This window comes from Physcomitrium patens, chromosome 3 (assembly GCF_059467195.1).
Source record: "Physcomitrium patens ecotype Gransden chromosome 3, ASM5946719v1, whole genome shotgun sequence".
NCBI classification, from domain to species: Eukaryota; Viridiplantae; Streptophyta; class Bryopsida; order Funariales; family Funariaceae; genus Physcomitrium; species Physcomitrium patens.
The window spans coordinates 23604096-23615083 of record NC_143412.1 but is presented as its reverse complement, the minus strand read 5'-3'; the positions used below and the strand labels follow the sequence as shown (position 1 = coordinate 23615083).

The 10988-nt window shown below is 35.6% G+C and overlaps 1 protein-coding gene across 1 annotated transcript; it reads left to right on the top strand.

Moving 5' to 3' along the window:
* The first annotated feature begins 3182 nt into the window (after nucleotides 1–3182).
* On the top strand, nucleotides 3183–7780 carry LOC112280440 (uncharacterized). The gene is made up of 7 exons (XM_024515945.3): nucleotides 3183–3522; nucleotides 4229–4982; nucleotides 5102–5655; nucleotides 6175–6444; nucleotides 6795–6884; nucleotides 7056–7117; nucleotides 7276–7780. The coding sequence occupies exons 1-7, from the start codon at nucleotides 3325–3327 to the stop codon at nucleotides 7382–7384; spliced, it is 2037 nt and encodes a 678-aa protein (XP_024371713.3). The 5' UTR covers nucleotides 3183–3324; the 3' UTR covers nucleotides 7385–7780.
* The last annotated feature ends 3208 nt before the right edge of the window (nucleotides 7781–10988 follow it).

Genomic DNA, 10988 nt, shown 5'->3' with positions numbered 1-10988 from the left:
ATGAGAATCACTATTTTTTTGACCAGTAGAGAAATCACATTGGCATTTCTTTGTGTAGAAATAATTATCTCAATTATCAATTGTTTTACATGACAAAAATATGTAAATAGAAACTGTAGTTCTGAGACACTATTGCCTGACGTTGAGTAGTGTTGCAGTAAATCAAACAACGATTGATATACTACTTCTAAAAACTTATTAGTGTGGATTACACAAACCTCGTACGAATTCTTGCACTTGTTCTTGGACTCTTACAGAAAACTGGTTATTATTGTTAAATTAGAATAAAATATTGCTATTTTGAAAATATAGTAGCAAACCAAATATTGTGATTTTATGATAGTTTGAATGATAAAGTTACAGTTTATCTACAATGATGTAATCTTGGACTCGTTTTAGAGTTTTATTTTATTTTATTTTAATTATTATAAATATTTATGGCTATTTTATTTTTTGGTTTGATTTCAAAGGTTTGTTTCACAATCTAATGAATTGTCAAATCAGGGCATTCGTGAACATCCAAAGTTGATCGAGCTCATCCTCTGTTTAATGGTTTCAATCTAGGTTATTCTGAATTAGATGTACTTATATTGATAAATATTTCTGCCTATTTTCCATTTTCTAATTTGTGACAAGTTTTTTAAATAATTGCAAAGCTAATATACAATATGATATTGCATATCTTTTTAAAGTTTGAAGTAGGTATTCTGTTGCGAGTGCTTTTCATTTTTTCTATGAAAAAACATTAGTTGCATTAAATTAAAAAATTACTACATGATGTAAATGACATCTTTACAGATGCTAACAATGTCAAGATATAAAGCACATCTTTACATTACGCTTATATATATATATATATATATATATATATATCAACTTTTTTTTGCTTTGTTGCTACCTTTAATCTGGTTAGTCATAATATGCATAAGAATACTAATATTATTAAGTGAAAGAATGATACAAATGAATCTAACATAGTGTTGCCAATTTGTTATGTACTTGAGTCTTTCAATTGTAGTTTGTTGTGTCTGTCTCTTTGAAATGTAACTGCTTATAAGTGGGTTACTTCCCTAAGTACATTTGTTTAGACTTCCTTATTTTGTGTCAATAAAGAAAGTGGATGTGTTATTTAATCATTAATAAATACTGAGAGAAAATATATTAAGGTTAAGTTTATTCCAGTTAAAGAATAATGTTCTTTTAACATTTTATTAATGAGAAAACATAAAATATGTTTTTGTCTTCTTGTTATTAAGTTTTACAAATATTTGAGTATACATCAAATATTATGACTCTAAATTCAACATTGTTGTACAGGATGAACTTCAAGAAGGTATCATGAACATCTAGCTGGATCAAATATTAACTAAAGCATTTTAAAGAAACAAATCTGATGGGATGTAATGAGACTAAATATGATGCAAGAATATTTTGTTTGTGTTTTTTTGTGTTTTTTTCTGTTTGAATTATTATTATTATTGAAATCTATTGTGAACATCTTGCTATGAAGTTTCTATTGTGTATTTTCCATATTGCCAAAAATATAATATTTTAAATAATAAATTAGGATTGAATGGTACATTTTAATATCAATAGTCATGCTATAGTTCTTAGGTCAATGCTTAACTTTGCAAGCACTTAGGATAAGTCTGTTTTTGGAGGACTTTAATTTTTTAAAATTAGCTACTTAGCATTTATTTTTTCAAATTAAATAGACTTTATTAGAAGCCTATTCGAGTTAACTCTTCAACAAGGTACGAATTATCAATTTTAGAATTATAATGAGTTTCTTGTAACAATTCAAGTGAAGAGTAGTCTACTACCTTGGCAATTGGATCACCCAACTTCGAAGAAGCAATTCTCAATGCTCAAAAATTGGACAGCTACAAACTTTGATAATAATAAAGCTACATGAACTACTTTTATAATGAGCTAGTTTTTTTGAACTTCACACAACACAATCAGAGATGGCTCTGATTGCTTGAGTTTATGTTAACCAATAAGTAAACATAACAAACAAAAAATATTTGAGGGGAGCATAGAGCTGCCCCATTCAATATGAATAGTTGAGCCCTTCCATTACTCGTGATATTTATTTATTTATTTTGAACTCTCTCTTCTTTTCTTGTAGTCATGTGTCTCTTGTAATCTAATCTTTCCATTTGCTAGTTCATAATAAAGGATTATTATTAATAAATCATTCTCATGAATTAGTAATAAGATATGAACCGGATTGACACATAGGTAGAATTTCTATTACCTATAACTACCAATTTATCTTTTTTTCAAAGACATTATATAAACTTATGAAAAATAATAGATAGATATGCTTTATATTAATTTAAAATTGATTCAATGTCCACTTTATAGAATCCTATAACACTCAGAGAATAATATTAACAATACAAATGATATTTTTGAGGGTTTCAAGTTCCAATATAATGAAGTTTTGCTATGTTGAAAGAACTAAATAAATAATGTGCAGAAAATAATATGCAATAATAAATATTAAAAGATGAGATGAATGTTAAGATTGTATTCAAGGACAAGGACAAAGACGGCACCACAATTTTTTTTATATAAATTACATTGGCTAAATTAATAAGCACACTTTATAGTTTTTAGTCATATTTATTACAATGCTTGGACCATATAAAGTATCGTAATTTGGATAATTAGAAATGGTTTCTTAGAGTTGTAATATGACCAAGAAAGCATTCAAAATTGAATTCATTCATTTGTAAAACTTCAACAATATACAATGAATGCACAAGAAAACAAAAATAATTCTAAAAAACAATAAAGACATTAACAAACCCATCCAAGTTGATCTTGTTGAATTTTGGTAGCATAACTAGAACTTGTGGACATACCTAATCAATTGAAGCACCAGTGTAATTATGAAAAACATTTTAGAGCATATGCTCAAGTGAAAAAATTGATCAATAAACGATATACAATTTGGATGCCAAAGAATTGCAGTTTTAATTTTTGAATGCGTCCACCAATTAATCCAAAGCTCAAATGAAACAAAAGCACTAGCGGGTCAGGGGCACTTTAAAGTAAAAGCACGCCCAGGAGTGATATATATTTAGAACTAATTCTCGGCTTCGTGGATAGGTTGGCAGGGGTATATGGGGTTTTAAAGTCTGATTGGTCATATCGGGTTTAGGGTTTAGCATTCAGCCCTAGCCCGACCGCTGGCTAGGGTTCAGGGTTTTAGCCTGCAGCCCTAATTGCTACTGTAAGCTCTCCGGCCGTGGAGGGACTGGACGGAGGCCTGTCTGTGCATTTGTGGGTTTGCTCGGAGTCAGGAGCGCGTGTATGTTCGTGCCGCGAGTCGTCCAGTTGCGGACGCAGAAGCAGCCTCCTCTTCCTCGCACAGGACCCTCGCTGTTTCCTTCGCTGCCTTCTGGCGGACAGCCCATGGCGTCTTCGGGAGTGGACCAGCTTGTGGCGGATTTTTTGCGGAAGCGCGGCTTGACGAAGACGCTCAAAGCCTTCGTCTCGGAGTCGAGCTATGTAGGTTCCACCGGGAATTAAACCTGTTGCTGGTCGGGGGCGGGTATTTTGAGCTTCTAGCACGATCGAGGGGGTTAAGGGGTTTGGGCAAGGTGGCCGGTTCTTAATGAGTGCATTGTATGTGATATTGTGCTCAGAGTGACTTTGTGTTGGGAATGTGGTGTTGTTTCTGGAAGTTGGATTGAGCTTGTTGGGTGTCGAGGTGAAGCGGAGAATTTAACTGGTTATCCCAATAGATACGCCTTGTTTCTGGTCGTGTCAACAATGGACTATACTTAGCTTTGATTATCTGCTGCCTGGGGTTTATACGTTTCAGTGCGAGAGATCATGTTTGATTCTTGTCCGCTGGCCTTGGAGGGAGTTGATTGTAAACGCAATTATGCTTCTGTTCACTTAGATGAGGTTGCAGTGAAATGTAGGATGTGAAGAGAGCCCACGCTCCATGTGCAGTTTAGATTTTTAATTCGTGACAGCGTTGAAGGTGTAGCCCCCCCCCGCATAGAGTGCTGGAGATTAGTGGGAATGTGTAGGGGTCGCTAGAAGCTTCTGACCTGCACTACAGCTGTCTTCTTCAGTTCTCTCTGAACATGTTTATTCACTCTCCTGCGGTGCCCGGTGCCCAATTTTGAGAGGTATGCCATTACTCATGCTTCTGTTGAGTCAAGTGCTTGGACTTCTTCTGAGTGGCTGTTCTGCTGTTTTGCAGAAAGATCCGAAGATTCCTGCAAGCATTGACCTTGGGACTATCTGCTCTGATTATTTTGTTAAAATTAAGGAAACAGGAGGGAAATCTCGTGTAGATATCACTAATAGAAACACCACGAAGGCTGATGCGAAGAATGGCGCAAAGAAGCCTGCTGTAAAAGAGTCAGATATCACTTCGGACGATTCTGATGAATCTGAGGATGACGAGAAGTTACCTGAAAATTCTGCAAAGCAATCAACAGCGAAGGGCGTTAAAACTGTCGCTAAGAAGCCTGCTGTGAAAGAACCAGAAAGTTCTTCCGACGATTCTGACGATTCCTCTGATGAATCTGATGACGAGAAGAAGAAACCTGTAGTTGCAAAGAAACCAGCTCCGACTGTGCCAGCCACGAAAGTATCGGTCGAAAGTTCAGATGATGATTCCTCTTCTGATGAGGACGATGATGACGTCAAACCCGCTAAGACGATTGCAAAAACCAATGGTTTTGTGAAGGCGAAGACAACAGCAGCTCCGTCGGATTCGTCTTCGTCCGATTCGGAGGAAGACGAAGAGGAAACCTCGACGAAAGCAAAGGCAGTGGTGGTAGTAGCTTCTAAGAAGGACGAACCGTCATCGTCTGATGATTCTGATGAGGATTCAGAAGATGAGAAGGTGGTCGCAAAGACCTCTCCTCCTGCTGCAGCGAAAGGAGTGAAGTCCGCAGCGGCTCCCAAGTCTTCAAGTTCTTCGTCCAGTGATGATTCTAGCAGCGATGGTAAGCTGAGTTCATCTTTCGTAATTTGTCCCTGGTTAAACAGTTTAATTACGCTAACCTTATGACTCGATCGTATATAGTTGAATATGTATTGATTTGTTTGAAAACGTGTTGCACAGACGAGGAGGTTACAGTTCAACCAATAAAGACAGTGAATTCAGTTAAACCTGCAGATGATTCCTCTAGCGAAGAAGATAGTGATATAGATATGAAAACGGCCACTCCGGCAGTTTCTGACAAAAAGGTTTCAAAGCCGTCCTCTTCCTCAGACGACAGCGACTCCAGTGACGATGAGATGGAAGTGGACCCGAAACCCGCTATTAAAGCAGTGCAGAAATCTGTTTCGGTGAAGACTGAGGCAAAGAAAGCTGCTTCCTCGTCAGATTCTTCTAGTGATGAGGATAGCGATGATGAAACTGAAAAGAAAAAGAACGTAAAGAAACCTGTAGTTGCAAATTCTACCAATGTGAAAAAGGCAGAATCTTCCTCCGACTCTTCATCTGAGGAAGAAGATGAACCTAAGGCTGTGGCAAAAACTGGTAAAGCAAAGACTCCTGCTACTGCAAAGGTTGTGTCAGCGAAGGACTCCGATAATGACAGTGATAGCAGTGACGAGAGCGTGGAGATAAAGAGCTCTATTAAAGGAAGCGCGAAGGCTTCTAATGGAAAACAGGTTTTATGTTCTTCACTTTTCCACTGATGATTTAAACACAATAGATATCATGTACTATTATCATTATTATTGTTTCCTGTTTCGAATTGCTCATCATGCACCTACTGAGTTTGGTGAGTTTGGTGACATATCTTACAAGTTTATAAGGTTTTCAGCGGATCCCACGTTTAATATCTTGCATGTGACTTATCTGATTCAGTGCATGTCTTACAGTATTGCTTACAGAGAAGGTTGTGAACATACTGCTCGTAATTTGTCCGATATATCTGCTGAATGCTGTTTGTACAGCCTGTTCTGCAGAGCATCTTAAACAACGCTTATCAAGTTGGTGTCTGTTTATATGTATCGTCAGTGCTTACTTGCGCATCGTTGTGAAGTTGTTTTAGTATTTGGCGATAGTATTTCTGGTTGATTTCATGATATGGAATTTTTTCTTCACAAACTTGATCAAGCATTTATGATTGAAGGTCCTCCAGCTTTTCTCTACTCACCAGTTATTTTTCTACTCTATGTGAACAGGAATCTTCGGATTCTTCCGATTCTTCAGATGATGATGAATCTGAAGTTGTGAAGAAACCTGCGGGAAAAAAGGAGTCTAAAGTGAAGATTGCAAAGGATGTGGCTCCTGTGGTTGTGGCTTCTCCTGTAAACAAGAAGAGGAAGGCTGTCGAGGAGGAAGCTGATACAGGTCATGTTAGTAAAAAAGCCAACGTAGAAGGTGTCGCTGTTGCAACTTCTGCAGGAATGAATTCAGCGAAAAAGCAGAAGCTGGGATCAGCTCAGAAAACTGTAGGTCTACTAACTTGATGTCTATGGTTAGTTCGTTAAGGAAGTTCAAACTATCTGCGTCTAAATAACAATGATGGTGCCAACATTTTGACTTGGTTTGCATTGACATGTTGGAGCCAAAATACAGGATTTGTATTTTCGCAATAGGTTGCGTTTCATTGTTAATGTACTTTACACATAGGCCGTTTCAGCATAAAATTGAGAGACACACAGCGTCTCTGAGAGCGTGGCGTCGCTCATGTTTGAATTGCATCTGCACATCAAACATCCAGAGCGTTGTGTACTTGGATGACTTGTTTGTTTTTGAAGCAAATCGTATGCTTAAGTCCTGGCCTAATGACTGTGTCCAGCCGTCTACTGCGAGAGCATTTCAAAGAGTGAAAGTGGAAGAGGTGGAAATAAAGGATGCTAGGTTGGCTGACAACTCTTACTGGGCAAAGGTACGTTTGTTTTTAAAGGCTCAATTCACCAGAGCATAGTTCATATTTCACAGTTTTGCAGCAAGGTCACCACTTGACTCTATTATTTGACTGCCAAGGTTTCGGTTCTTGCACTCAGTATTTTTATGATCATTGGACTAATTTTGTTTGAAATTATGTTTGTATCTTCAGTCTGGAGCTGAAGAAGGTTGGGGCGCTAAGGCTCAAGAAATTCTTGGCCAAGTGCGGGGCAAGTAAGTACTTACTGACAACGAAACTGGCACATAAGATCAGTATCAATTAAAGATATGTAACTTTCTCTTTCCTATTCGATGCTAATTCATATTGCTATTAGTGTACAGTAACTCCAGGTGGTTTTCCTGACTTAATGCCTTTCCTAACCTTGGTGCAGGGGTTTCCGACATGAAAAAACAAAGAAGAAACGAGGCTCATACAAGGGGGGTATTATCGACAATGCATCACACTCTATTAAATTTCAGAATTCAGATGATGATGAATGAAGACATAATCGTTTCTAGTAATGAAGCAATAGATTATTTTTGAAATATGGTAATTTTTTAAGTATTACAGAAGACGTGAAACTGCTGAAGGTTTGGACTTTCTCTAGCTGGAAAAGAGTGAAGTACACATAAATTGGTGAAGTTCTAGGTAGGTTTAGAAAGGATTGGTCTCCTCATCGTCGAGATGGACGACCTCTCGAGAAGCGTAGATTAGGGTTTAAGCGTGACCTGTCATCATATTTGGATTCTAGGTGTGTACATGTGGTGCAACATCTTGAATGGCCATTCTGCTGCCTGCAAGTGTACTGCCAAATTTTTCTGAGAATTAATTTTTAGTATGTCAGTGCGGCTGAGTCCCATGAGGGCTATCTGCAAGCATACCATTCGATACGATAATCGGAAGTACAGATCTCGTAATGCGATCTTTTTGTATAGCTTGGATGTTTAGGATATTAAAGACCAAGTCAAGAGCTGACAGAAAGGAACATCGAAGTTTTTGTTTTTTTTATCTAACCCACAACTTCCAGGTTGTTCCTGGCACCAATTCTTGTCCTCCAGACTTTTCTTGGTGTTGCCTTCAAACGTGGAACGGCAACACAAATTGTCTCAACCAATTGGAAGCAAAAATGATCATTCCACATCAATAGTTTTTTGGAGAGAAAGAGCTGAGTGGAGCCTAACTGCGATCTACTTTTCCAATTATACCTTTCTAATTAATAAATTTAGTTGTACCTAGATGAGAATGGCACAGATTACCGCTGTAGAGGCACCTAGATTTGATTCTCACGTGATAAAGTGGGTCGTAGTGGAATACGTACCCAGCTTGTTCCTGGTACTAGATGAACAGAATACTCAAATGTCCCCTCCCACCAAAACATTTAAAAAAACTGTGAACCAATAATAAACTTATACCAATATTTTATGGGTTCCAAACAATTGATTGCATGCTAGTAAGTTGCTAAGTATCTAGGAACCAACTGACAGGAGTCCCTTAAATATTAGTACGAGGTCTTTTTATAAAACTGAAAAAACAAAAAATCATTTCTAAGGAATTTTATAAGATTAAAAAATTAAATTCTATTAAAATGTTCTGGTGCAAGGAGCCATTTTGAGTTTCTGTTCATTGAGTACCAGGTAATAGCTGGGCGCCTATTCTGCTACGGCTAGTGCAAGGTGGGTACTTATTCTGCAAATACGGATAAAGTGTTGCTTTTATGTGTTGAAACTAACAAAACAAACCATGTACTTGCTAATCTCAATGCTTGTGGTAAAGTCTCTCAATTTAATGTTAAAAAGTGTTTACTTGGTTGACTGGAATATTCTTTTTTGGGTATATTAAATGTGTATAGACAAACTAAAATAAATAAATAATTGGATTATAAAATTATTTTGGTAATGACACAAAAAAGAATCTGGCATCAAAGAATTTGAAAACATTGTTCATTAATCTAACAAGTTACTACTTGAAAAACAAGAATCCAAGTACCAAGTCATTCCAAAACTATGTGCAGCAGGTAAAAAAGATTTACTCTAATTTAAGTATTCAAACACCTTTTGTATTACTAATAAAATATTCATAGAACTTAAACAACTGCCCCAAATATTTATGTATATACATAATTGTATTGTTTTGAAGTTCAATGTGTGTATGTACATACGCACCTTAATGAACATGAAAATAAACATATATCCAAGTCAATTTTGCATAAAATTCCTCTTTTTTACAAAAAAATAACAACGGACATGAATTTAAGATCCAATCACTTTGCAATACCAATACACATTAATATATATTAAAAAGTGTTAGTATTACTAAAATACTTCTTGGAATGATGGCAAATTTGACTTGAAAATATTAAAAGATTGAAAAATATATAATAATATTTTAGGAAATTGATATTTCTACTCCATTTTTTTTACTATTTCCACCCTATTCTCCTTAAATCTATGGATTTCATAATTATTTCTACTCCACCTTATGCATCAACCACTTGCATATCATGTTGTCGTGTTGTAACACGACTATATGGTGAAAGTTGATAATATGGATCTTATTATAGAAGACCCAAGTTAAAAGAAAAAGTAGAAAAATATGGATAAAAGATAGGAAAGTAGTAAAACTTTTAGTAGTAATGCTGCCCTTTTAGAAAAAATAGCTTCTACTTACTTTGTAGGGCCAAAAATAAGGCAAAATAAAGTAGATTGGAAAAATAAATGATATAGACATCTTTAGGAGGAAGTTAAGAGTAAATTCTAGTAAAAATTACTTAAAAAAACTAGATGTTGATACCCGAAAAAGGCCGGTTATGAACCAAGGTTGAAATCAGACCCTGAGGCACAAAACTGAGTCTCGACGACGACTCCGGGACTCTTTGGTAGATTGGAGAGTGGGGTTTGATAGAAGATTGGATAGGGTTTCTATGGGCGTTGATTTTGGGTGATTTGGTGTTGATATGACTTTGTAAGAGCTTTGCAAAGTCAAGGTTTGTTTTGGATGACTTGGATTTTATGAAATAAAATAGGATTTACGTTTTGGGTGATTTCAAGAGTTTTGTAATAGATCTACGCGTGAAATTTTGTGGGTTTATGTTTATAGTTGTTTTTAATATTTTTTGTGAATTTGAGCTCGATCTAACGGTTGAATTAAGGAATATTGAGGTTAAAGTGGATCAAGGTCTTAGAAAGTAGAATTTTAGGTCTAGTGGGGGTTTTTAAGATTTCTTGCAATCTAATAGTTGGATTGGAGTGAAACTTATGTGAGAAAATATTAGACTTATTTTTCTATGTGTATGAGAATTTTGAAATCAATCGAATGGTGCAAAGGAGAGATATTGGCTATGGAAGATTGGCATCAAGATTGGAGAAGGAGGCCGGCCAATACCAGAACACATTTTTGAGGTTATCATCAATTTGGTAACTCCGATCTTTTTCAATTTTTTAGAGCTTGTTTTTAACTTATTTTTTTAGAAGTTTGCAAAATTTGAGTTAAGATCAACGGTTTTTTCATTAGTTATTGAGGTTTAAATCTGTTGTAGGAATTACTAGGGTTTGGTTTAGGATTTAGGATTTGGATTAGGGTTTGATTTAGGGTTTAGGGTTTGGTTTAGATTTTTGTTAGGATTTATTTAGGATTTAGGGTTTTTTAGGGTTTATTTAGAGTTTAGGATTTAGTTAGGGATTGGTTTAGGATTTAGGGTTTAGATTAGGGTTTGGTTTAGGATTTAGGATTTAGATTAGGATTTGGTTAGGATTTGATTTAGGGTTTGGTTAGGATTTGTTTTAGGATTTTATTAAGATTTAAGATTCAATTAGTTTTGGCCTAAATTTTGAATGAAGTTGAATAGGATTTTAACTAGAATTAAATTAAGATTGAATTGAGATGTATTTGAGTGGTATTTGTGATCCTTCTAATATTTCTTTAAGAATTCTTATTGTTTGTTTGAAATTTCTTTGAGGTTTTTTTAAATTTGATTAAGCTTGCTTAGCATTATTATGGTCTAATTAGAGAATTGTTAGTATTCTATTAGAATTAGGATTTTATTATTACAATTTCCATTCTTTCTTCCACAGCCAAGTGCCTAGAGCATTCTCAAGCAAGACTTTA

What these genes read in the sequence shown, in the direction of transcription:
- LOC112280440 (XM_024515945.3), top strand. Translation starts at nt 3,325, where the DNA reads ATGTTCGTGCCGCGAGTCGTCCAGTTGCGGACGCAGAAGCAGCCTCCT. An exon ending in TCGTCTCGGAGTCGAGCTAT is followed by an intron (nt 3,523 to 4,228) that starts GTAGGTTCCACC and finishes GCTGTTTTGCAG; the next exon opens with AAAGATCCGAAGATTCCTGC. An exon ending in CTTGGCCAAGTGCGGGGCAA is followed by an intron (nt 7,118 to 7,275) that starts GTAAGTACTTAC and finishes ACCTTGGTGCAG; the next exon opens with GGGTTTCCGACATGAAAAAA.